The 26,812-nt window shown below is 46.6% G+C and overlaps 2 protein-coding genes across 2 annotated transcripts in view; one reads left to right on the top strand and one right to left on the bottom strand.

Annotated features, from left to right (window-relative positions):
- The window catches only part of PPIE (peptidylprolyl isomerase E), a 338,541-nt gene that overhangs the window by 126,432 nt on the left and 185,297 nt on the right, over positions 1-26,812 (bottom strand). The gene's annotated exons all lie outside the window — the stretch shown is intronic.
- Positions 1-26,812, top strand: part of LOC134503080 (microtubule-actin cross-linking factor 1-like) — a 272,573-nt gene that overhangs the window by 98,157 nt on the left and 147,604 nt on the right. Inside the window, exons 6-15 of the mRNA XM_063311709.1 lie at positions 13,531-13,697; positions 15,336-15,448; positions 16,427-16,533; positions 17,169-17,288; positions 18,967-19,062; positions 19,771-19,898; positions 20,080-20,173; positions 20,796-20,950; positions 23,530-23,821; positions 24,672-24,800. Coding sequence (XP_063167779.1) covers positions 13,531-13,697; positions 15,336-15,448; positions 16,427-16,533; positions 17,169-17,288; positions 18,967-19,062; positions 19,771-19,898; positions 20,080-20,173; positions 20,796-20,950; positions 23,530-23,821; positions 24,672-24,800 — 1,401 coding nt within the window. The remainder of the gene's footprint in view (positions 1-13,530; positions 13,698-15,335; positions 15,449-16,426; positions 16,534-17,168; positions 17,289-18,966; positions 19,063-19,770; positions 19,899-20,079; positions 20,174-20,795; positions 20,951-23,529; positions 23,822-24,671; positions 24,801-26,812) is intronic.

Here is a 26,812-nt window from a genome sequence, read left to right as displayed (position 1 = left end):
CCAGTGTCAAGGCAGCTTCTTGGGAACAATTGGCTTTTGCCTGCTTTCTTTTCCAAACCAGAAGGAAACCCTCCATGCTCCTCCCTACCTGGGATCTGGAACCTCTGGGGAACCCCAGGCTGTAGGTCAGCATTTCCTAGCATCGGACCCACTGCTCTTTGGCCTTTTGCAGAAATGTCTCCTAGACCAGGGTTGCTCAACCTCAACAACTTTCAGATGTGTGGACTTCAACCCCCAGAATTCCCCAGCCAGCATGAGGAATTCTAGGAACTGAAGTCCACACATCTGAAGGTAGTTGAGGTTGAGAAACCCTGCCCTAGACTCTTTCACTTGCTGGCTGAATGGAATGAACAAGGAAGAGGGAGGGGGTCCATATTGCTCCCCCCAACTTATGGAGACTGTCTCTTTTCTTTGCACCCAGAAGACGAATTTGAAAAGACGGTATGCAGCTGCTAATGACCTTTGGTCTCCAAAGATTGAGGTGGCTTTTTAAAATTTATTTTTATTGCTTTTTAAAATAATGACAGAAATGAAAAAGAAACAAACAAAAATACACAAAGATACATATGTTATTAAAAATACATTAACAGGTACTTTAGAAGAAGTAGGGAAAATATAACAGAAATAAAATAAAAGTAGGAAATATAATATGTATATGTAATAAACAAATATAATATGTAATAAACAATTACAGTTCTATATATATTTATCTGGTGCAAATAGGATGCAAGTGTGTGTGTGTGTGTACACACATACCTAATACAATTATATAACCATCATGCTTTTCCCTAAAATACTGTATTTTGTATAAATGAGTCCCATATTTCATTATATTTGTCCATATGAAGTCTACTGTCTCCAGGCAATCCGCTCATAGGTGGCAATTAGTGTAATTCAATCCATTGAGTCAATGGGGTCATACATTTATCTTTCCAATGCTGCAATATCAGTCTTTTGGCCATAGTAGGTGCACGGAGAATCCATTTAAGTTGTCCAGTTGTCAAATTCCATGTACTAGGTATGTAATTCAAGAGAATATTATCCTCTGAAAATGTTAGCTTTTGTCGCAGTCGCATTTATATGAAATGTGGGGATCAAGCGTAAGAACATGTTTTAAAGAAGCATTGTCCTTATTACATCTCCAACAGCATGTTGTCTTAGACAATACTTTTCTGTACAAATGTAATGAAGTCCAATAAATTCTAAATATTATTTTTTGTTATATAAGTTGAGGTTTAATGTCCATTGAAACTCTTGCTATGGAAGTTAAAACGCTCTCCCATTGGCTAGGCAATTTAGGAACCTCTAATTAAAGATTGAGGTGTCTTATTAGATATGGCAGCTGCTAAACTTTTGGCTCCTATGTCTAATATTTCCACTTAGTGTACCGCTAGAATGGCAGTTTTCTACAGAACTGAGGAATTGCAATCAGGGCTGCAACTGGGGGCGGGGGGGCAAGTGGGGCATGTGCCCCGGGCGCCGCGCTGGGGAGGCGCCAAAATAAGCTCTGGGGGGGAGCCCAAATGGGTGCGGAATCCATGTTTGCCCCGGGTGACAGAGACCCCGGTTGCGGGCCTGATTGCAATCTCCCTGCCCTGTTTATTCAGCCATGTTCCACCCACATAGTAGATGTACCGTGGCTGGATTAGGGAAGGGGAGTCCCTATTGAGGATGTCAAGACAGCCCTGCTGCATTAGAGGAAGGCCCATGCTGGCCCAAGATCTGTTTTTCGCAGCAGTCACCCTCATGCCTCTGGGTGCTCGCAAGCAGGAAATGACCTTCCCCCTCCCGCTCTTGTTCCCCTGCAAGAGGCTGCCTCCAGCCTTGGGGGCCAATGACAAACCCACCCTGCATGAATTTATCCAGTCCTCTTTTAAGGCCACCCAGGTCAGTGATCCTTATCACACCTTGTGGCAATGAATTCCACTGCTTAGTTGCGTGTTATGTGACAAATCCGTGGTTACCCGAAGTTCTGCCCAGCTTTTCTGGCTATGCATTTTTAAGAAAATATTGAAACTGTTATACCTCTGCAATACCATAATGCAGGAATAGGCTCCACACTTCCCTCCAGATGATTTAGATTTCACACTTCTTTGCCATCAGCCATGCTGGTTGGGGTTGGTGGGAATTGAGAACATCTGGAGGGCACCAGATTACCTGTTTCTGATGTCAAGTTATTTTTTTAACAATTTAAGAAAAAAAAATCTGGTTTTATCAGGGGAGGAAATGCAGTTACTTTACAAGATGATGATAAAAGCTCCTCTGGGCGTGATGCTCTCCATGGGCTGAATACACTGGAAGGTACCCACTTTCCTCACCAGCATCCAGTCTTCCAAGCCGGGGCAGGAGGCTCAGTCTGGTTTCTACAACAGTCTCCAGCTGCATTTCAGGATCCCCTCTTTTCTCCTCACTTCGGTTCTGATAGTTCACAAGCCCCCGGGGGGACATGGATGCAGCTGATAGGAGTCTGAGGGCTTGACCATTTCCTGGCGGCTTCTGGTTTTGGATGGTTTGGCTGATCAGGGTTCATTCAGCCCCACAGAATGTGGGTTGAGGCACCCTAAAAACTCCATGATTGAGGAGTGTTGCAAAATATATTTTTCATGATGCTCTTCAGAGTCAAGAGTGACTGTAAATTCCAGAATGCCTGCCCTTGATACTTAGCTGTAGCTGGAAGGAGGCTTTCTTTGCTGAGGTTAATCTTCTGCAGCCCAAATCCCCGATGGGGCTTATCGGGTGCAGCGGCTCTGGGCATTTTCAGGGCTTTGCACAATGCCCTGATTTCTTTCTCGAATGTTTCATTTTTTTTCTCCCCCACCCTTTCCCACCCCACCTTCATCTTCTTGCTCTTGTTTTTGTTGTGCTTTTTTTTAAACTTTGTCTCCCGATTTCCATCTCTCTGTCTCGGTGCCACACCCCTTCACAGCCTCTTCCTCCCTCCCTCCCTCCCTCCTGCCGCTGCCTCTGTCTGGCTCCAGCTTTCTCTTGGCGAGGGGAGCTCTCCCATTACCTCATATTTGGAGAGAAGGCGCTGCAGCCAATCCTGGCTCCGGCTGCTTTTATAGGTCAAGTGATTTCTGAACTGCAGTGAGGTGCTTTGAATGCCTCTTCCTCCGGCTCCCGGTCGCGTAAGATGGCTGTCTGAAAACGGCAGTGGCTCAGCGGGAGGAGCATCTTGATGTTCGGGTGTGTGTTCGCATCGCGTTCGTGTGTGAGCGTGCTTGCAGTTGGGTGCATTTTTTAAATGGGCATCTAATCTGATGAAGCAGCCGCTGGGATTGATCCAGGAGGCCAGTGGCAGCTTCGCTGCATTGCCACTGGAGCCCTGCGCACCACAGAGATGGGGAGTGCTCTGGGTTGTGTTAAAGAGCTGAAAGAGCCAGCCAGGGAGGTGGGGAATGCCCCCCTTCCCCCCAAAAGAAAAGCCCGCTTCAGGCGGAAGAGGAAGGGGAAGAAGCAGGCGGCCCCGGAGATGCCTGATCCGATAGCGGAGAGACCCTCCCGGAGGGCTGAGATGGCTGCGGAGGAGAGCGAGGCGTCGAAGAAGTTCGGAGGGTCTCCTCTGAAGGAAGAAGAGAAGGCTGAGGACCTGCACCCAAGCGCTGCTTTGTACAGGGAGGCTTGGCCACCTTTGGAGATGGATAGTCTGGAGCAGGGGCATGTCGTGCAGGTGAGGGAGAAGTTTCAAGGAATGCTTGAGCGAGCTCACCTGGTGGCTGAAAAGACTTTCCCCGTATCTGGAAGCCCAGGAGACTTTCTTGAAGGGGGAGCCACCGTCATCGCTCGCCTGCTAGACAACCCGGCAGAGCAGAACCGCGAAAAAGTGGCCAGCCAGTTGATAGCCTTTCAGAGGCCGGTGGGTTTGGGCAACAGCCGGGCGGTTCTGGTGCCATTGCCGAGGGAGACTTTGCCTGAAGTACCTGAGGAGAACAGCTTGGGCAACATGGCAGTGGTGGGCTCTTGGGCTCAGCCGAAATTGGAGGTACTACGACAGCAACATGGAGCGACAAAGATGGTGGAAGAGTCCTGCAAGAACTGGAATAGTGAAGAGGGAAATGAGAGCCTGTCAAGCACCACTTGGGGAGCTTCTTGGACTGCAGAGAAGGGCACAATCTCAGAGCTGTCCACACCATCACCTATGGTGGATCAGATGGAGCTCGAGGGGATGGAGAATCCTCTGCAACCTCCATCTCCACAAGGAACACCTGTTGGCGAGGGAGAAGGGGGCATCTGCATGAAGCTGCCAGCCTCCCAGAGCAGGGTCTCTTTCAGTGGGTCAGCCTCCAGCACCTTCCAGGGATCCTCAGGATATGGAAGTGGCTCAGCTCGTCGGCTGGCGATCGGGGCTGACAGAAGCTCTGTGTTGCTCAGCAGAGAGAGAGCCCCTGCCTCTGTGGGGACAGATGGACCCAAAGGAAGGAGAGCAGCGAAGGAGAGCCTTGGGCCAGCCAAAGGAGGGGTCAGTGCAGTTTCTTTCTTCCAGCTCTCTGAGACTGGGGAGGGGCAGGGCCGCGTGCTGGGTGACTTCCTTGTGGGACAAACCTTCTGAGGTGCTGTGGCACTTGTGGAAGTCATGTTGGGATTTGGGCTGTTTTCCTGGGGTGAGCTTTACTGGCTTCCACAGAGTGAAATCTGGATAAACTGGAAGAGCCCCCTTCCCCGGCTGTCTCTGGGAAGGATAATATGAGGGACTAATTTGCAAAGCTGCCCCAATTCCAGATCCCTGGAATAATTGTAGGAAGTCAGTGTTGAGGTAAAAGCAACTCACACAAGTTTAGGAAAGAGGTTTTGTTTGGTCTTTTGATCCAGGGCTCAGTCCTGGCTTGGACAAAGAGCTCTAGAGAGACCAAATGCGAAGTAAGCCCTCATCTTCCCTTAAAGCTTGTGGACTGATACGCTTCACACATCTTGCAGGGGTGGTGGTTCCAGATGTCTGTCTCCTTAGGAGAGAGATGTTTAGTCTCTTCCACTCAGATCTGTTTGAGGAGGGGCATCTTGTGATGGAATGTATTTTAACTTGAGGGAAACAGAGATATCCCGGGGCTGAGCCCTGGTGCTTAGGTCCTGAAGTAAATGCTGATGTTCAGAGACCGTGTGGGTTGTTGGCCACTCAACTCTTTTTGTGAATGTCTGCCTTCAGACTAATCTAACTGTGCAGGAAGGGAGGCAGCCTCACTTGGTTTGACTCTGCAACAAAGATGTTCAGCCTTGTGTCCATCAGATTTCCTGGGATTTGCCTTCCACCTGCCCCTCCCTGCATAGCCAGGGGCAAGAGATTGTAAGAGATGTCTGGAAGCTCATAGCCAGCTGTGGGGGCCGGGGTTAAGGCCATTGCCTGTGTTTCAAGCGCTCACTGTGATTCGGTTGCCAAACTGGCCGATCCTGTTGACTTTCTATCATGTGCAAGCACGCTGCAAACACCCCTTCTAGTCTTGCAGCAGCTGTCTCCTTTGCCAAAGAGCAGTAAAGAGAAGTGGGGGTGATGGGGCAGTGGGATGAGGACTCTCAGAAGGTTTGGGAGCAGAGAAGCCAGTCTTGAAACTCATCATCAGCACAGATCAGCCAGCTCATATGTGCTTTTCAAGAATAATGTCATTAAAAAAAAGAATAGCAGGACATACATTTCTTGTTAGATGGAGTTTAAACTTGAACAATGTTATTGTAGGGTGAGCGTTGTCATCTCAAGTTATAGAAAGGGGACATATGGGACTGGAGGTTTTCTTGTAGACCAGAATTCACTTAAACGCCCAACAATTCCTTATCTAAAACAAAAGAAGACACAGACAGTAAACCTGTCTCTGTTGACCCCAGGCCCCCTCCCCCTGAAGACCCTTTAATTGTAAGTCCAGTGTGGGGGATTGGAGAAGTCTCTGGGCTGGACCCAGGGAGACTCAGATTCCAGTCCCATTTAGTCAGGGAAGCTGGCTTTGGCCACCCACTAACCTACACAGGGTTATTGCTGTGGGAAAAAAATGGAATTCGTTTGCTTGTTTGTTTGTTTGTTTATATTTCATATTTCGTCACTGCCCATCTCAGTAAGAGCTACTCTGGGTGGTTGTCTTTTACTACCAGAAGAAAAGTGGTATGTAAATCTAACAAATAAATAAACTACATCAGCTATTTCTAGTTAGGAAGAGGATCAGTCTTAACATCCCAGTTTATTCATATGTTCTAGATCTGCATGTTGGTTTTAGCAGTCAGTCCAGACCTGAGTCCTCCCCAAATCATATTCAGCAACCTGCTGGTGCATCGTCATCGTCATTGTCATTTTCATTATCTTTTGCTGCTCCTGTGGCAAAATCAAGAGTTATGTGTGATAATTCAACATGGGGTTGAAGGTTTTTCTGTGCTGCTTTCAGGAGCCAAAAATGGCGTGTCAGTTGGTGAGGTGTCTTCTACCCACTGACTTGTCAAGTCAGCAGGGAAGCATCACAGGAAGAGCAGCAAATATGATAGAAGTGTTTGAGTTGCAAGGAGCTGGGCATGCTTAATCTAAAAGAAAAAAGTGGGACATCTGTTAGTACTTTTCAGATATCAAACCCCCCACCCCTAAAAGGCTTGGGCAGAGCTGACTTCATTCCTGCTACAGCAGAGTGTTGGGGGCATCCCAGAGGGCAATGATGGGGCCCCACAGACTTGGCAGGGTATCCTCCCAGTAAAGGGAGAGTGCCCTCCCCCGCAACACATAAGGATCTCCTTAGCAAACCCATCCCTGTGGAAAGGAATCTCTGAAGCAGATGGAAAACACTGCTAATGTACTTTCATCCCCAATTGCTAAGCGGTCAGAAGTTTGGGTTAGTTGAGTGGTTTTGGATGGATTGCCCTACTTTGAAAGGCTAAAAAACATGAATAGGAGAGCTGTGCTGTGTTTACAGGTCCTAGTTTGCACGCTCTGTTTCACAGGTGAACCTGGCAAGTCCTCAGCTTAGATGTTCAATGGCTTGCTTTGCTTGGACCTGAAGATGCCACCATGATGGCTAGCAGCCTTCATGAAGATGTAGCCACCATAAATAGAAGCAATAGCACCAACTCAGTTCAGGAATTCTTACCGAGCTATTGTTTTCCTTTAGTGAGAATGTTCTGATCTGGTTAGGGCAGCCCCACTTCTTGTCAAATGCCATTCTCATCAATTAAAGGATTGGTTGGCAAAATGGACCCGTTTGGGTGTTTGGAAACTTGGGAAGGTCACTTGGAATCTTTGAGTACCAAAGCAGAATGAATGCATTCAGATATAGAAAGTTTTTCTGTTTCTAAGGAGATTTCTTGAAACGTTTAAATGCCAAGTGGATACAGAATAGGAGTTCCTTAGGCATTGAGAATAGTGGCTATGCGTGAAGGAGAAATCGGGATCCTGGCTGAACTAGATTTTGTTGCTGAAATCAGGTAAACATTTCCTTATTTTGTTTATTAAATTCTCATGATGGAAGTGTGGCATTTTCACAAGTCTTCTTTGATAAGGTGGCATAAGTAGTGTAACAGTGTCTGTCATTGGGCAACCCTCTTTCCAGCTGTTTGCGGCTTCCCAGGCTTCCCACGCTTCTGTTCAGTCCCAAGGAAAAACCTCAGGAGAGAAATCCTCCCATTAGACTTCTTGGGATTGGGAAGGGTGGCCGGCAAGGGAGGCTGCAGCGGGATGGTGAGATGGGAACAGACAGTCTTCTCTCCAGCCAGTTGCGGCCTCCCTGGCTTCCCACCCTTTCCATCCAATCCAGACGGAAGACCTCAGGCAGGAGTGCTGGTATTGTTTTCACTAAGGGAGAATCCTGCCCATGAGAAACAGTTGAAGAATCTCAAAAGGCTTCTTGGCACCAGTTTTACAAATCAGTCAACTTTGACTGCTCAGAATCCTGGCTGTGTAAACGTTACTGCCTGCATTTCCAACTCTCTTTGCAACCGTAACAGCTAGAAGCTTGAGGGTTCTGATTTTCAGTGTCTATTTTAAAATAGAGAGTCTCTGCCAAGTACTAGCAGATGTGGCTAATATTTCTAAGGGGAAAAAAGGATGCCTTTATTTTTTTTAATTTTAGAATCCCTATATTTTCTGAACAAACGTGCATTCTGACTGGCTTTCATCATGGAATAAAACTTTCCAATTTGCAACAGAATGTTCTTACGATTGAGCTGAATAATTGCATTCGCACAACAAGCTAAACTGTCATTGGGTAGTTTGTGATTCCACCTGTTGTGGGAAAGCAGCCATTCTCTTTGTATGCTGTGTGAACTGCGTCCTCACATTAAACTATCACCTGATTTATTTCTTTGGGAAAGTCATGTGAACAAGGAATTACTTTTCTTTAACTGGTTTGGGGTTTCCAGTATTGTGTGAGAGCAACCATTGAATTTTATGGAAGGTTATAAACAAGGTTATCGTGTTTTGTTTTTTTTTGAAGAGCAGCAGTTAAAAATAAAATTTCCCTGCTTGCCCTTCTGAAAAGCCCTGTCTGTGGCAGAGGAAGGAGCCATTTGTAGATTTGATCTGTGTTATCTCCACCTTATGGTTCCCTTGCCCTGCTCTTACTGTCTGGGGAATGAGAACTTTGCTTCTGTTTTTATGATGCACTTTGCTCGTTGGGCCTGAAATGTGCCGCTGTGCTAGAGAAAGAACTTGAGGTCGCTATCCCATTTTCAGGAAATAGAAAAATTATTTTTCACCAAGCACTCTGTAGTCTCTGGGCTAAATAACAGTCAAATGGAGACGGATATGCCGACAAGCGGACCCTGCCATAGCGCGGGAATAACTGGGAAGAAGACTCTGTAGTCTTTGGGCACCAGGTTTTAAAGAAAAACCTTGCATTTGTTTTATTTATTTTTTATTTATTTGTCACATTTATATGGCTGCCCATCTCGCAATCAAGGGACACGATTTATAAGCTCCCTGATGTGGTTTCTTGATCCAGGAGTTCTTGATCTCAGCAGCTTTCTTTTCCTTACGGTTCAGTCAGTTACATTCCGTGTTAAAATATTGCCAAGGACAGACCTGCTACTGAAGCTGCCTGCCCCACCCTCTGCATCCCTCTGGGGATGTCTCGGCAGGGGAGCAGCCATTTAATTCTTCTCTCCAGGCCTCCTCTGCAGGAGTGGGGAAGGGGGAGCCAGAAACAGGGTCCCTGTCCGCAGGCCGGCTGAGTCTTCCTCCACCTTGCTGCGGCCAGAGCGAGCTGGCCGGGGAGGGGGCCAAGTGCAGATTGGCCCCTGATGTGCCGGAAGGGACCCTCCTGCAGCTCTTTGGGCTGCAGGCATGCAGATGGGCTGCTGGATAAAGAAGGGTGTCCTTCTACTGGTCCTGGATCCTCCTGTATTTTGCCTGAAGTTTTAACCCTGCGGGGTGGGGGGGGGGGAGAGACTTCCCCCTCCGCTTTCTTTTTGCCATGCATGGTTTTATAAATCTCTGTCAGGTCTCCCTTTCTTCTTTGCCTCGTGCTGTGTGTGAATTGGCCCTTCCTGTCAGTCTTGATTCCTGGCGAGTGCACGGACAGGCCAGCGCCGTTCTCTTGGCAAGACCTTTGGAATTGGTTTGCCGATCCCTTCTTTCCTGGGCTGAGAGTGACTGGCCCACCCTCTCCGGCTGGCTTCCACGCCTGAGGGAAGGCTAGAACCTGGGCCTCCGTGCTCCTAGTTGAGCGCCTTCAACATTGCAGCCCTCTTCCTCTTTGGGGAGATAGAGGGATGGCCTGCCCAGACTCGCCCAGCTGGTTTCCGTGCCCAGGCAGGACTAGAGTACAGGTTTCCCCAGCTCTTTCTTAGTCCGGCGCCTTTAACCACGACCCCAGACTGGCTCTGCTGTCCCCAGCTAAAGACTCCTGTTACAGGCTTACATCAGGCTGCATCTGAAGATGACTTGGAAACTGAACTTGGTCCACAATGCAGTGGACCAAGTAGTATGAGTAGATTTAGCAGCACGGTCTTAATGTTTGTGTTACTGTCTTGATTCCCACTAGGCTTCCAAGGCCAGTTGAAAGAGTTGGTGATAAAGCCCAGAGTGTCTTGGCCCCATTGTATCTTGCTTGCTCAGAATCAGTCTGCCTTGATGTGCACCTGAGAAGGGACCCTTAGACACTCTAAGCCTGTCCCTCTGCCAAATCTAGTGTCCTTGAGAGGTGAGGGACCACCAGCCTGGTCTGTCCCTCCAGCAGCCACCTTACCGGGACCAGCTGCTCTGAATCCTGGCACCCAGCTTAATTCCCAGCTGTGGTTTTCCTGAACTGAACACGTGAGTGGGCACCCTCTTTGCCCAGCCACCTTCCCTTCCGTCACAATCATGTTGCCTGTTCACACAGGCCCTTTTCTCTTCTTATTTAAGTAGTGAAATTCGAGCAAGCAGCAGAGAGAGGAAAACCTAGTTCAGTCCTAATCCAGCACTCTCCTCCAGCCTGAAAGGATGCATACTTGTCAAAAGCATTTGGCGACCTTCTCTTCTCTCTCTCGTTAGAAACTGGGTCACTGGGTCACTGCTGTTCCTGGGCGTGCTTCTGACAGTTTGTGCAGAAAAAGATGAAGGCTGGCAGATAGAAGAGGAATTTGGAGCTGGGGGCAAGGGAGCCCCACCATTGCCTTGCAGTGCCCCAGGAACATGTCGACTTTCCTAGTTCGTCCGTTCTGAAGCCAGGAGCCACCCCCCCACCGCCCCACTGCCTCCCTGTCTGACCAGGCGTCGCCTCCAGTGCTCAGGAGTTCAGGTTTGATGGCTGCTTTTAATGCACTGAGCACAGAGCCAGAGGGCATGGAACTGCAGGCGCTGAGGTTGTTTTCTGCTTTACCCTGTTCCTGCTTTCTCTTCTGATGAAGATTTAGATTTCTGGAACATGAACACTCCTGACCTTTTGGGCAGCAGAGAATACTGCCCAAGGGAGAATGTTACTGGCAGTAAAATCCAGTGTGTGCTCCCCGAGGTAGGCCTTGATGAGATATACTTGGCATGATGTGGGAATGCAGTTGTTAGCTTTGGTAACCCCAGTTTGTGGAGTAGCATATCACATGAACCTAGTCTTGCTGAACAAATGTTGATTAAGGAAACTTTTGCTCAGCACAATGATACTATGGTTTGGATTCATCCTGGGGATACTGTATGTGTGGTGAGGAGAAGAAGCAAGCCTCCTCTTCACAGTTGTTTATTCGGTGAAGATGTAACACTTAACCGTTACGAAAGGACATTACTATTCATAAACAGTTCAGACCATGATTTCCGAGTCTATAAACCATCATTAATTGTACCTGACATTTGGATTAGGGCTGAGCCAGGTTCAAGGGCTGATAAGGGGTTTTTATCTTGGAAGCATTTTATGGTAGATTATCATACTGTGTCCCTCTAGTTTTAATTCTACCTTGTGTTAATGCTTAATATAGTAATTTATTTTTGCTTGAACAAGTTTTCTTTTAATATAAGCTCATTTGGAAGATCAATTTGTACAGCAGAATATAAATAACTTAATTGATTGAGCAAAGGACCACAGGACCTTGTTAGCAAACATTCACATATCACAGGCTCTAAGTTTGGATCTCTGACAGCTAAAGCTTCCTCAAGCTCATGCTCTTCCTCTGGTGGTGTCATTCCCCGTCAGTTCTGTGAACGCCGAGGGCAACACTCCCGAGCATCCAAAAGGTGTCGGGCTGGAAAGGCTGAGCAGAAAGCACCCCGGGAGATCGGAGTCCTCTCCGGTTTGTCTAAATATGCAGGGCAGCAGCTGTACCAAGAGCTGGTCCTCTGTCAGAGCTGTTTGACGGTGCTGTACAACTGCTGGCTGCATCTGGAAAGATTTGGCAGGGCCCTGAGCCAGCTGCATTCCTTGTGAGAGAAAGGGATACGCAGGCTGGCTGGGCCCATCATCTCACTGAGGGGAGATGATCTCTGGTTTCTGGCTGCCACTGGGCTGGCTAGCTTTGTCATCCTGTGAGGGCCAAAGTGGTGTGGCAGGACAGTGCTGCTTAGACTAGACAGCACTGCTGTGTGAACAGTACCATCTCAAGGCTGGGAAAAGGACAGCCCCAAGTCTGTTGACTCAAAAGGGCAGGAGAAAGAGGCTTACGAATTAAACCCCTGGGCTTAAATCTTAAGATACAGGGCTTGGTTTCTGTGTTGTGCATCAGGCAGATAGTCTGTGTATATTCTGGTTTGCAGCAAAGCAGCTGATCTCGCAAAATCCACTTCTTGAAGTTTCTGCTGTAGCTAGGGGCTGAGTTTCCGGAATAACAGAAATTGTCCTTCAGGGACATCTGATGCAGACAGTTGCTTTTAAAGAAATTCTTTGCTAGGAGATACTTTCAAATCCAAGAAGCCGACACTTCTTCCACCAGCTATACATTTTTGTGAAACATATTACCCATGAAACAAATTAGTCTGAAGAGCTTGGTAGTGGATGGCTTGGCCTGGCATTTTGGGCAAGGCTGAAATACAACTTGGTGACCTTTTAACTTTTGCTTTTTGACCCATGACACGTTGTGGCTGGAAGGAAATCATAATGACACCCTCTCTTCAGACTTTGTTGAAATGGGTGCTCTTAGACATTTGAATCTAGGAAGGTGGGTGGGTCATATGCACCCAGACCCACCTTCTTTGTGGCCCTGTATTCCTGCTTTGTCTGTGGTTCTTCAGGATGTGGGGAAAGGAGGCACCTGCTTATGAGCTGCAACCTGGCCTTTTTTCAGGAATAAAAGCTAGGATTGTAGGGAGGCTGGGAAAAGAATGGAAGCAAGAGATAATCAATCAAGAGACAGCTGACAGCTTATCTCATCAATAGCAACGTAGCTCAGGTAGAAAGAAACCTGGGAAGAACCGTTTCAAATCATTCAAAGAAATTCCACCTTAATAAATGAGGGTAGGACATTCCTTTTGCGGTTTCCAAGATCCTGCCTTTACCCCAGTCTAGCATTAAAGAGATCTCTCTGAAATCTGTGAAGTGCTTGCCTCCTTGATCTTGCTTGGCTGGGTGGGGCTTGATAGGATTTGTGTAATGCATCATAATATGGTCCTCTTCCAAATGATGGCCCTCTCTTGTTTTGTTGGGTTTCGTGCAGAAAACTACTCTTAAGAAGTCACATGACATGGATCCACCTGTCAGGGTAATCGGTGAAGAAAACTACGCTGAGTCAGATGCAAACTCTAGTTCCTTTATTGTTCTCTGCCATATACAGAATCTTGCCAGACTAAAGGTTCCTTAACTGAGCTAAAGGGAAAAATACCCTTGGGAAATCTAGGGCGGGGCTAGTCTAACTTTCTTCCTTACCCTGCCGCACTCTCCAAGGAGTGCAAACTGTGAGGACGCTTATCAGCCTGGAATGTGCTCTCCTCTCCCCCTGCTCTGATCTCCATCACATCACCCCCCACCTCAGGGACACATTCCGTCACACCACCCCATTTTTTCCCCCTTGAAGAAAGCACCCCCGATGAACCAGCCACCTCACAACCTCAGCAGCCGTCTAGTCTCAGTGCACGGAGGGGCCGCCTCTGCTTCCAGAACGTACACTGTTCTGTTCTGTGGGCATCCCACCTGGCAAGTGGCCTGACAGCCTTGCGGGCCCATTTTTGTCTTTCAGATCTCCGACATCTACATCAGCGGAGAGTCGGGGGACATGTCCGCTAAAGAAAAGCTCCTTTTGTGGTCACAGAAAGTAACAGCTGGTTATGTGGGGATCAAGTGCACCAACTTCTCCTCCTGCTGGAGCGATGGGAAGATGTTCAATGCTGTCATCCATAGATACCGGTAGGTAGATGCCATTTCCTGCATCTCAACAATGTGAGGAAATTTTTTCAGAAAAGGTGTCAAATGAATGAACCTTATTCGTATTTTGCAACTGGAGATTGAAACTGCCTGGGCTATCAGTTAGCTCCTAAGCCAAGTTCAAGGTTTTACGTTGCCATCTTCTGCGACTAACCAGTTTAATTAAAAGGCATACATGTTTGTGTGCAACCAGAAGCAGTCTGGTAGCACCTTTTCAAACTAACACATTTTATTAAAAAGCTGCAAGTCACGGAAGCATGAGCCTTTTTTGCTGCCATAGACTAGCACAGCTCTGTGTAGAGCCTTAAAGAATTTGGGACGAAGATCCTGCAGCTAGAACCCCAGGATGCCACTGAGCAGGTCACTCGTGGGCGTTCTTCTGTAGTGGCACTAACACTGGGTGCTTCCCCACCCCCCACCCCACCCATTCACAAAGCAGTACTTGTTGAAAGACCTCTCCCTTCGCCCAGGCCTTCCCTGTTCCAAAGCCGGATGAACGGTTTGATTTCTGATGTTTTTTTCCCCGTCACTCCTTCTCACTCTGAATGATATTGATATGCTGTTGGTTTTGATTTATTGTTTTTGTGTACTTCCTAAACTATTTGGAGATGCTTTATAAGAAAACCCTATGAAGTACATTAAGTAATACTAGTAATTTATTAGTAGCAGATGCAACTGCTTCTACTAGTAGTAAAAATTGTGCAAGAGTACTCACAGAGTATTCTCTGAATTCCAAACAAAACCAGCAGCCCTAAGAGGCTGAGGGGCTCCACCTTAATGCACAGGCAACTGCCCTGAGATGTGGTTCTGCAGCTTGTTCTGATTTCTGAGCCCTTCACATGGGCAAAGCATCCTCCATTTTAGAGGAGAAAGGGAAGCCCCCCATTTTCATACTTTTCTAGAATCACCTATGCACAGATTGCAGGTAGTTTCAGGTATATCCATGAACCCCCAGCCATTGCAATTCATCACGTTAGGATGAGAATTGGCAAGCTCTTCGACTCTTTTTACCCAGAGTCAAAGCTGTTACATTTGGGGTGGCTTTGTTTTCAGGCTCTGTGGGCTAAGATCCTAAAGCCATCAATAATCATCACTGAGAATATAACTATAACAATGAGAAGAATATAAATGTAAATTTTTCTAGGCAAATGTTGGCCAGAATCCCTCCGTACTGTGAAACTTTGGAGTGATTCCAGCTTTAAGCCAGGGTTTAACTTTGGAAGCTGTTTTGATTGCAGGGCCCTGGGAGGTAGGTGCTTAAGCAAGCAGGTAACTTCTGTATAAAGAGGGGATAGGGCCCACACAAATCTTGCCTGGGTGGAGGAGAATGGCGCTGCCATTTCTCAGTGAAAGCTTCCTTGTTGTTGAAAGGAAGGCGGGCTCTATCAGCACGCCGGCCTTCTCAGTTTCTCAGTATGCTCTATTCAGACGTTAACCGTTGGCGGATATCCCTTCACCAGCTTAGAACTCATCTACACTCACAGAGGCTCTTTTCCTTCTGACAACTTGTGCATCCCCAGGTTGGACAGGAGACAAGCTGCTCCTTTTCTCCTTTAGCAGCTGTATAACATCTGCTTGCAAATGCCGAGTCATCTTTTTTGGTTTGTCTGTTTCCTGCAGACCAGATCTTGTAGACATGGAGAGAGTTTACATTCAAAGCAGCCGAGAGAACCTGGAACAGGCCTTTGAGATTGCTGAGCGGCTTGGGGTCACCAGGTTGCTGGATGCAGAAGGTGATTGGGGGAACACTGGCAGGAGGTTGCATGCGGTGGAGATAAGTTGAGAAACTGGGCCCTGGAAGGCAAGAGAGTTTAGATACTGGAGTGACCAAACCAACTAGGTTTACAACTCTGACAGCAGGTTTCCAAGTGAGGTAGATTCCTCCTTCACTCCTCAGCATTTCAGCATTTCTTGAGAAGTTTAATTTGTTCTCAGCTGACTCCTGTTTACTTAGCCAGCTGACTCTACTGCTTTGCTGAACAAAGAAATGATAGGTAAGGCCAGGGGTCTATAAGGCCAGCCCCAAATGGACAGACACGTCCATCTTGACCCTTCCTTGGTATGGAAGGTGCCTTCATATAGTGGCTACAAAACAGCAAGGTAAGTTCTTCCATAGGAAAAGGTAGGTCCAGAACAGCTTTAGATTGATTTAAAGTTTTGCAACTTCATTGTATCTAAGTAATGTATTATTATTATTTAGCACTATTGATTTCCGAGGCACTTAAGGATTTGCTTCTCTAAAAAGCCAACATTGCCCCAAGATGCATGTAGACCTCCAGACTTTCTGGAGGTACTTATTGAATTAAAACAGATCCACACTGATTCATGTAGAACCTGAGGCTTACATTTAGTGCCCGTCTGAATGGTGTCTCATACAGCTTTTTGTGAACTATGCAACTTGAGATTACAGAGGGTAAGAACTGTGTTCTTCATTGCTTCGCTGAAGAAGGAGAGAGAAGGTTGTTCACTGGGTGGAGAAAATCACCACTTCAGGGCAGAAGAATTCAAGATGGGTTTTCCCTGTTGAAAAGAATATCTTTCTTGTTCATAAGGGGATTTATACGCCAGGGTGGAGCCCCGCAATCTTGAGTCCCTTACATGAAATGTGAAGTAATGCAGTCATGAAAAAGCTTTAGACACAACTAGCTTTCCTAGTTGCTTCTTCTTCATTTCACTGATTTGGCTGCTGTCATCGTTTTTCTTTTTTTCAGATGTTGATGTCCCTTCACCAGATGAAAAATCTGTTATCACATACGTGTCTTCAATTTATGATGCCTTCCCCAAAGTCCCAGAGGGAGGAGAAGGAATTAGCGCCACTGTAAGTTCTGCTACTCTTTGTTCAGCCTGGATGGGTCACCCGACGTTTTGCTAGGAATTTCGTTGCCAAGTGAATGATGTTACGGTGAACTTTTAAGGGGAAGGGCAATGAACTGAGATAGCCCACTACAGTAAGATAAAGGGTATTTTGTATTTCTAATTCTTGTAAGAGTGGAGTTCAAGATTATCGGAAAAGTTATTACCCTGCTGCAGCTTTTCTCATCTTTATGTTGTGTGTGAGATGTGTTGGCAGGGAATGTTGGAAGTTGCAGTCTGACTCATCTGGCAGGTGTCAAGTTAGAAAGTCAGCGTTGTTTCTGTGTGATCCTCTTTCGTGTGGCTGTTGCGGAAACTCCGCTTTTAGGAAGTGTGGATTGTTCTTCTGCTTCTTCTGCTGCACTGGTAGACAAGTACTGAGTTCCTGTATTGCAGCAGTCATTCCTGTGCTGCGTTGGAGCCCACCTCTGGCGGTCCCATCTTTGGCAGTGGACTTGAACCATTTTGCAAAGCCGAATAGGAAGCGTGCCTTTCAGGGGCTTTCTTTTGCCCCGTGTTGATAGTTCTTCTTCAGCTGGATGTTTTTACCTGGTGTTTCCTTCTGTACCAGTGCCACTTGATTTCCCCTTTTTCTTTTAGGAAGTGGACACGAAGTGGTTAGAATATCAAACCTGCGTGGAAACACTCATCAGCTGGATTAAGCAGCACACGATACTGATGTCTGACAAATCTTTTCCCCAAAACCCTGTAAAGCTCAAGGTAAGTTTTGGCCTAATTTTTCTCTTTTCAGGTCTGGAAAAGCTCCTAATTTCACTTGCTGGAAGCTCCCCTCTATCCAAAATGCAAACATGGTTGATTCTGCGGCTCTGGTTGGACTTAGCCGTGGTCACATCCCAACTCAGGGTCCAGTCAAAGCAGCCTCTGAAGTGACTTCATCCTTATGAAGTTATTTTGGGGGGCTTAGAAATGGGGTCTTTTTATCTCTCTTTCCTGGAGTGCAATCTCTGTTAGGGCTAGGGTTTTATGGCATGGGGACAACCAGAAGTGCACCCAGTTGCAGGCAGTATGGTCCCTGGACTAGAGGAAGGCTGTAACCAGCTGGCCAACACAACTGCCCACTGGGGAGGAGACTACTGGTTGTTCACTGCTATTGGAACTGGGGGGGGGGGGCGTGTATTGGTGTCCCACTAGGAATGATGGTGTAATCTGTGAAGATGTTGTTGTGGAAGGGAAGTCTTCTTGCTTCCCCTTTCCTCGGGGTGTTCTCTCTGGGTTGCAGGAGGGAGAGAGATGAATGTGTGTGAGGGACAGAGGGATTTGCTGAGTGTTGTGAATAGGAGGAAGGAGAGTGTGTCTGTGCACATGTCTTGGGAGGGTCCTCTTTCTGCTCCTCTTGACAACTGAAGTGGAAGGAAAGACTCTGAAAAGCACTTAGCTGGACTGCTCTTCCTGCTTTAGCTAAGTGCTAGGAAAGAAGGTTGCTTTGGTTGTTTATTTTATATATCACTGCAGTCCGCAGACTTGGTGCACAAGGCAGTCTAAAACTCAGAGTAACCCCCTACCCATCTTAAAACATCAACATTGATAAAGTAGATGGTTGCCCACAATTCCTCACTGCAGTGAAAGGCTCTTTGGAGGGGAAAAAAAGATTTTCAGCACCTCTGAAATGTCAGAAGGTAGGGCAGAATGTTAATCCACCATGTGAGGACCACTACAGGAAATGCCTTCTTGTGCGGGTGGGAATCTCTTAGCTATCTGGACTGGGCAGGCAGCATCATACATAATAAGGCAGACACTGAGGTGTCCATGTAGGGCTGTATAATCAATACTTCGACTGAACCCTGAAAATTACTGGTAACTGGTGCAGCAAATGCAAGATCGGCATCACTCTGCAGTAGCAGATTTCCCCAGCTAAGAGCCCGGCTGTGGCTTCTGCACCAACTACAGCTTCCACATTATCTTCAAGGGCAGCCCCACCTAGAGAGTGTTGCAGTAGTCTGCTCAAGTGATGATCAGGCTGTGAGTTCTTGTTGCTTTAGACTCAGGAACAGGAATGAGGAATGTGACGAAGAGGAGTAGACAGGCAGCAGGACTGCAGGAATCCAGCTTGCAAAAGTTGGAAAAGGTTTGAGCAGAAGATCCTGGGAAGCTGCCTTCTGCTGAATGAGACATAGGTCTGGCTCTCTGTGAGAGATTGTGGGGAGGGAGGGAAGGGATTGGAAGAGAACACAGACCTAAACCATCAAGAGGCAGCACCAGGCAAGTCCATTGGCAACAAGAAGGGACCCGCAGGTGAAGTTACCATTGATGATCACACTTCTTGCTTCTAAGAACTTCCTGCAGATCAAAATGTGATGCGTTTTCCTTCCTTTGATCTGTCTTGCCTTCTGTAAGAAAGACGATTCATGGATAAATCCTGAACCCTTTGATTTTGCAGGCACTTTATAACCAGTATATCCACTTTAAAGAAACAGAAATCCCAACAAAACAGTTAGAAAAAAGAAGCATTGAAGAGTTATACAAATTGCTGGAGGTAAGATAATTTCTTGGATGTATTGGGGTATCTATGACAAGGATTGCAAATTACCGCTGTGGTTTGGCTTTTAATGGACAGCACAGAATTTCAGTTCTGCATTCCTTTAAATCTGACACATGAGTGTCAGTTACAGGGTGAGCACTGAGTTCAGCTTTGCACAATGTTCCCCCAGTGAAGTTTTGTGGCAGCAAATACGAACCAAGTCTCTGTTCTCTGTAGTATTAAATGTGAGGGGCCAGCAGTAGTTTTCCTGGGAAGACCACTTTGGGGGCATGGAAGATCATGGAAGCTGGTGGATCAGGCTGTTCTCTTGCCCCAAATAAACTGCTGCCAAATCCTGTGGTCACAATCACACTGACCTCCAGCTGCTGCTCCCTAGCCTCCTTTTTCCATCTGAAGGACTGAAATTTAGCTCAGAACTCAGCTTGGTGAATCCACCTTTTTACACCATGCTTACTGTGCTTTAAGTTATTTAAGACTTTCCCTACCTCTAAATTTTGTCCAAACAGTATTTGTTGGACAAGAAACAGTTGCTCCAGAGGAGAATTTCCTGGAAGGTAATTCTCATTTGCTGCTGCACACCTAAACCTAGACCAAGGAATACAGAGTTTGGGCCTCAAAGCCCAGGAGAGGCCCCACTTTGTCCAGGATCCATTCTGTGGTCAGGCTCAGGAGAAATGGCTGCTCCTCTGCTGCACTTTCCAGGTTTGGATTGAATTTGGCCGTATCAAGCTGCCGCAGGGTCACCACCCCAATGACGTGGAAGAAGAGTGGGGAAAGCTGATCATAGAAATGCTGGAGCGCGAGAAGCTGCTGCGACCAGCTGTGGAAAGGTGACCAATGGGCTGGGAAGTGCGAGGGTTGGAAATGTCCCTTCCCTGTGTGGTGAAGCCCGTTTAAGCTGAACTCTTGTCCTGCAAGAAAACAAAAATAAAAATAAATGTCCCTCATTATTTACAAAAAGAAGTGACTCATCGGTTCTATTTGAAATGGCGACTGATGCTTATTTTGCAGATTGGAGCTGCTGCTGCAGAGAGCAAACAAAATTCAGAATGGGGCCCTCAGCTGTGAGGAAAAACTCACCTTGGCAAGGAACACACTGCAGGCCGTAAGTCTTCCCTCTTCCCATCACTGTGGCTTTCTTCGCTCCCACGCTCACAAAGTGCTCACCTTTGGTCTTTTGGGCCATAAGTAGGCAGTCTTGGCTTTGAAAGAGTCCCCCAAGCTTTTGGATTCTGTAATTAGAAAGATGCACATATGGAGCTAGCTGGTTTGGCTTGCTAATTCAGCATGCTAGACATTTCACAGTTTGTAGCTCCCAAAGCTGCTTTGTCTGCCTGCAGTCAATTCCTGTTTGTAGGTCCTTGGTGAAGTTTCTTTTGGTCCACTGTTGGCCCCTGTGCTTTCCATTGTTCGTATGTTGCTTCTTGCTCCTTTTCCCTCCACCTTCTGGTCATCTTCCACTCATCCCTCTGTTCCACTAGCACTTTGCCCTCATGCTGTTTGCAGGCATTGCAGCCTTCCTTGCTGCATGTGCAGAAATGCTTTGGTTTTTGACACCCTTCACAGAAGCAATCCTGTAGCACACGGTGCTCTTGGCTGGCACCTTTTTCAGGATCAGTTCTCCTTTCATGACTCCGCAGTTCTTCTGCCAGTGGCTTTGGGTATCTTCCTAGAAGTGCACCACAGAAAGAGAATCTCCTTAATAACCTTAAATGATCTCTTGCCAGGATGAAGCACACTTGGAGTCAGGCCAGCCGGTACAGTATGAATCCGATGTCATCATGTACCTCCAAGAGTGCGAGGGACTCCTCCGACAACTACAGACAGATGTTCAGATACTCCGGGATGAGAACTACTACCAGTTGGAGGAGCTGGTCTTCAAGTGAGTGATGTTTGTGGGCAGCTGAGCTTGGAAAGGGGCACTCAAGAACATGCAAAGCAAGATGGAAGTAAAGCTGCCTTTCAAGTCTGGGGAAAGGGTGGGCTCCTCCATATTCCAAAGGGCAGTTGGTCTTGGGCCAGTTGAGGACCTTGTAATGCTTGAACATTCCAAGTAACAGTCTGACTGATTCATTGATTGAATTTATACCATGCTGCACTCCCATAGGAACCATTTCACATAAGTACAAATGTTTTAATATCCACAATCCAATAAAATCCAAAAACATCGAACCAAGGCATCTAAAAAACTGTCCAAGCAGCACAATCCAAAAAAGACCCAAATGCCCTCCAGAAGACTTCCATGTTCATCAGCTTCCAGAAGATGACTAATGTTGGGGCTAGACTGGAGCTGGTGCTGATACAGAAAAGTAGCCTTCCTGTCTTTGGCTCCCACACCACGTGAAAATGGGGAACCGCCAGTAGGTTGGGCCAATTCAAGAGGGCAGATGTGGTCCTAAAGATAGCCTGGGGCCAAGCCATAAAGTATTAAGGGCGTGAGAGCCATCTGCTGGGAGGTCACTGAAAAAGCTCTTCCATATGGAAGAAATCAGGAGGATCTGGTAGCACCTTTTCTGACTAACCAAAGTCAGAAGCTTTTGTGGGCTTCAGCTCAATGCATAGAGTGGCTAGACTGATGTAGGATTTAAGTTGGGATGAGGCAGGGACAGGGAAATGGAGGGAAAGACAGGTTGGTTACATGTGAGATAGATTACAAACATCAATTAACAATTGTAATGTGTTAAAAGCCCATTGTTTTTGTTGAGACCTTCTCAGGTTGCCTGCAACCTTTCTCATTCAATGATGCTGTTAAAATCCCATTTTTTCCCCAAAACAATCATTTAGAGGTCTGCTATGGAGTATCTTGGGAGGTCTGATATTACTTTGTCCTTGTTTTGAGTCCTGATGTCAAACTTGTGTCCATTAATTTTTTTGCACAATGTTTATCCTGTTGTCCCATGTAGAATCCAGAGGGGCATTGTTGGCAGATGATGGCAGAGATCACATTAGAGGAAGGACATGGGAAGGTGCCTCTAAACTTCTGTGGGTACTTGTTGTGGCCTGTGATGGTGCTGTTGGTGAAGATGTAGGGGCAAGATGGACATCTGGATGTGTTGCAGGGCCTGGTTGCCATCTTGGCATCACTGTCCTGTTGTTTCTTGTTGCTTGTGGTTGTCTACTTCAGGTTGGGTGGTTGTTGGTATGCAAGAATGGACCTTCCCCCCCAGTGCCTGTGAAAATGCAGGGTCATTGTCCAATATGGACAATAGCTTATTAATGTATTCGAGTGATTTCAGCTGTGAGTTATAGATGACAGCCAGTGGTGTTCTGTTGTTGTGTTTCTGTGGTCTGTCTTTTAATAGGTCCTCCTTGAGAATTGATCTGGCTCTATTTATTTGCCTGCTAATCTCACTGGGTGGGTAGTTCAGTCTCATGATGCCTAGTTTAATTCTATCACTTGTGGGTCAGAATAAAACAGTTGTAGCACGGAGCCTGGCTATAGATTGTGTGGTTTTATGGTGACATCAAGAAAGTGGATTGGTTCTGTGGATAGATGTAGGGTGAGGTTGATGGTGGGATGGAAGTTGTAGAAGTCACAGTGGAATTTGATGAGAGATTCATTTCCAGGGCCCAGATATTGAAAGGGTCATCACTGAATCTCAGGTAAGGGAGGGGCTTCAAGGAGTGAAAGTTAAGAAAGCATTATTCTAGATCAGCCACAAAGATATTGGCATGAGGAGCCATGCGTGTGCTTATGGCCATGCCACTGATTTGTAGGCATAATTACTTGCCAAAGGTGAAGTAGTTACAGGTGAGTACAAAGTCACAGAGTCTGGTGGCAAAGCATGTCGCTTTGGCATTGGTGATGATGTTCTTTGGCTTGAAGTCCATGTTTGTGGGGAGGTTGGTGTATAGTGCTTCAACATCCATGGTGGCTAAAATGGTGTGGTTAGAGATTGCCCATAGAGTTCAGTTATTTTAGCAAGGCTGTGGTGTCTCTTTATATAGCTGGGTGTGCTGGTGGCATAAGGTTGGAGCACCGAGTCCACGAAACCTGATAACCCACTTGTGATAATTTGAGATGCTTGAGGCAATGGAACGGCCCAGGTGGCCTGCTCTGTGTATTTTGGGAAGCAGGTAGAGGATCCCTGGTTGGGGCTCCTAGGGTGTTACCACGTAGCTGTGGTCCTGTGTCTCCTTAGGAAAGTCTTTTCATCAGGTGGACTAACCAGGCTCTCTTCCTACCATGTCTTCAGTGCAGCGGTACTTTGGTGGGATTTGTGCACTGGGCTGGGTCTTGGCGTTCTCCCCCTGCTGCCTTTACAGGTGGCTGACCCCTTGTGCTAAAGCAGTTGTAAACCCAGTTCTGTTCTCCAGTGCTCTTGGGGGTAGGTCTCCACGTGGCCCTGAGAAAAGTAAGAGCTTCTGAGGGGTCTGGATTCAAGTATTCAGCATTGTGTTCGCAGCTGTGTGTGCATGCGATGCTCTTCCAACCTTGCCTCTTGCCTGATTCCCTCCCAGGATTGTGCGGCTTCAAGATGAATTGGTCACGTTGAGGCTGGAATGTACCAACCTTTACCGGAAAGGTCACTTCTCCTCCCCCTCCTCCATGGACTTGGTTCAGCCTTCCTCCTTGAGCACTAGACACCTGAAGGCTGAACCTTTGCTGCAAGGAACTATCGCCACTCCTGCCTCTGCCTCCTGGATCCGGAAGCCGATGACCCGCGTGGAGTTGGTGGCCATTTCTTCCTCTGAAGATGAGGGTGACCTCCGCTTCGTATACGAGCTGCTCTCTTGGGTGGAAGAGATACAGGTGTGTTGCACGATGGGAAGGGAAGAGGGGGACCAGGTGACGGGCCTGGCGGTGTTCAGACAAAATGCTGAGCTGGAAATGCACTTGTGCCACATGCTAAGTTGGTAGTGTTGAACTTGGTTAGATTTTTTGTGGCTTGGCTTGTTGAGTGAACCCAGCATGTCTAAGTTGGTGTTACTACAAACTCCAAAAATGGGTTCCTTCAGTAACTGGGTTAGGTATGTTGCATGAACCCAATCTGTAGGTGTGCTGTTTGAAAGAAAAATTGGTAATAAGATTTTAAGATTGGATCATTCGTTTTTTAAATGGTTTGATTATTTATTTTGTTTATACACTCCAGATCATGGAGGTATAATAAAAAGTAATTTTGTTTTGTTTTAAAAAAAACTCACTGGAAGCAATCTGTAAAGAGGAAATTTTCTGGCAACAAAAAATTAGAATTGCTTGTAAATGTATTCTGACCTTTGGAGCTGTTGTCTTCATAAGCCCCAGAGAGATCAGGGAAGCAACAGAAAGAATGTGCCGGGGGGGCATTTGGGTTTGAGCGGTTTGCCCCACTGAACTCAACTTGGTACAGAGCACAGATAGGCCAGTTTGCATTGAAAACATTGTTTGGTCAATTTGTGTAGAAAGTTGGGCAAATTTGAGAAAGATTCCCAAAGATTTTCTTTCTATTGCCGAATGTTGTAAATGTAAATAGTTAGGAAACTTTTTTTTTTAGTTTTAAAAAATCCATTGGAAAAGACAGTAGAGTGGAAAGAATGTCACTGATTTGCAGAATCCTGTTTGTAAGAATTGCGGGTACTTTTTTCCCTGCACTGAGAGGTGGTTCCTTGTTATGGTCTTTCAGATGAAGCTGGAACGATCCGAATGGGGGAATGACTTGCCCAGCGTTGAATCCCAGCTGGAGGTTCAGCGCCACGTCCACAGTAGCGTGGAAGGCATGGGCTCTAGCGTGAAGGAGGCCAGGATGTATGAGGTGAGCAGGCCAAACTGGGCTCCTTTAACCCACTTCAAGACTGATTTGAGGACCCTGGGAGGCTCCCAGATCTGACAAAGTGGGATTATGTTTGCCCCAAGTTTCAAAGCTGAGAACATTTCTAATTGGGTTGTTTTTCTCTAGAACATGGTGACTTTTTTCTTGTTTTGTAATATTTGTATTCACTTCACTTCATCGCTTTATCATCTTCTTCATCCGGATAGCATTGATATCCAACACAACAACTTCAGCAGATACTTACAAGTACAGTATTACGTTTGGCCTTTTGCTGGGGGGTTCCAGTTGGCACCAAGATTTTTTCATAGTCCATCCCTCCATCTTATAGCAGGTTATCTGTGTAGGTGAGTCTAATGGTAGAGCCACCACCATGTCACTTTTGTGTCCATCTGTTATCAGGTAAACATCCAATGTGTCCTGCCCATTTCTATTTCTGTTTTAATGTTCTTTTGATGGCATCTGTCCTAACAGTAAGGAACCACGCTGAGACGAGGAATAGGTCTCTAGTGTTTATTACTGCTACATAAGACAGAAAATCCTAACAAACTGAAGAAGCGTGGGAAAAACCCAGACACATAAACCCTAAAAGTCAAGGCGGGTCTGTTCTGTGTCTCTTTGAATGGCTGCTTAATTCCTCAGTACTACGCATGCGTTTTCCCCCCTGGATAGGGGCCCCCTCCTGCTCACCATCAGTGCTCATGACATAGTTCTACACTTCACTCTGTATTTGCTTTTGTAAAAAATACTGGTCTGTTTACAGGAACGCATGGCTTTGTCTGGGTCCTGCTCTGCCTTTGACCTCCGGGTGGCCAAAAGTTACTTTCTCCAAAGATTGGGGGCAGGGGGAGCTAAAGTCATTCATTTGTGTTTAAATGTACTTAAAACAAAATCTAGCTAATATGGTTACTGTCCAGTCATAAGTTTAACAATTTTTCCTTTGGTCATTTTAAACATTTCTATGTGGTGGAAACTTTTAGAGGTCTCTGAGGGCCATGTCCTCCAGAAAACAGGCTGTGCCCCTTTGGCATTGATGAAGTTCCAGCTGCAGCTGTCTTGAGTGCAGCCCAGAAGCATGGCCTGTACTCAGCTTTCTAAGCTGGGGGTGGGTTCTGCCAGTGTCCCCCAAAGGACATGTCTAAGATTCCATCTCTCCACAACGGTCATTCTCTGTGCCTGGGAAGGGGAATGACTGTATTCCAGAACTGGCTGGACCATTTTCCCTTCAAAGTAATCTGTTGAATTATAGTACTGACTGTTTTTGTCCAATAATCTCAGCTAAAATGAGATGTGATGGTTCCTGGCTCCACATGTGGTGGGAACTCAGCCCTTCTCTTTGCATGTTGAAGGAAAAATTGAGAGCGAGTAGGTTGGCTTTCTAGTTGATTCTGCTGCCTTTGAGCAGGAGAAGGAGATCGTGCATCAGAGGGCCAGGTCATTGTTACCTCCCTATCCTGGCCTGCCTTCACTCCAGGTTCTTATCTCAAGGAGAGAGAAAACACGAAGCAGTTGAGACTTTTCCTCAAAGGGTGAATCAAGAAAAAGAAACGGTTTACTTTTTCATAGAGCGGAGTGGGTCTCTAGAGCAGGGATGGATCAATTTTTTCCTATGCTTTTTTTTTTCTTAACATTTTTCTGAACCTCACGGGGGTAGGGGTGGCCAAAAACAGAAGCTCCGCCGGAATGGGTAGAGCCACAGTATTTGTGTGGATTAAAAAAACTGGTTTACGAGTTTGCTTGTTTCTTTACAAACTCGTAAACCAGGTGGGTGTTTTGATTCTTAACCACACCTGTTTACACAGCTTAAAAAAACCCCACACTGCTGAAAATGACTGGTTTTGATGGCTAATCCTGAAGGACATTCCGGGGTCTGCAAAAATTGGTCTAGGGGCTGCACGTGGGCTGCAGGTTGCCCACTTCCGCCCTAACTGGACTTGAGCTGGCTGCCCATTAGACTGTGTTGAGCCTGTTGTGCGTGGTTCTGAAGAGGGGAGGGG

This window comes from Candoia aspera, chromosome 10, assembly GCF_035149785.1.
Source record: "Candoia aspera isolate rCanAsp1 chromosome 10, rCanAsp1.hap2, whole genome shotgun sequence".
In the NCBI taxonomy this organism is placed as follows: Eukaryota; Metazoa; Chordata; class Lepidosauria; order Squamata; family Boidae; genus Candoia; species Candoia aspera.
The sequence above is the reverse complement of the archived record's forward strand: the minus strand, read 5'-3'. Positions and strand labels throughout refer to the sequence as shown.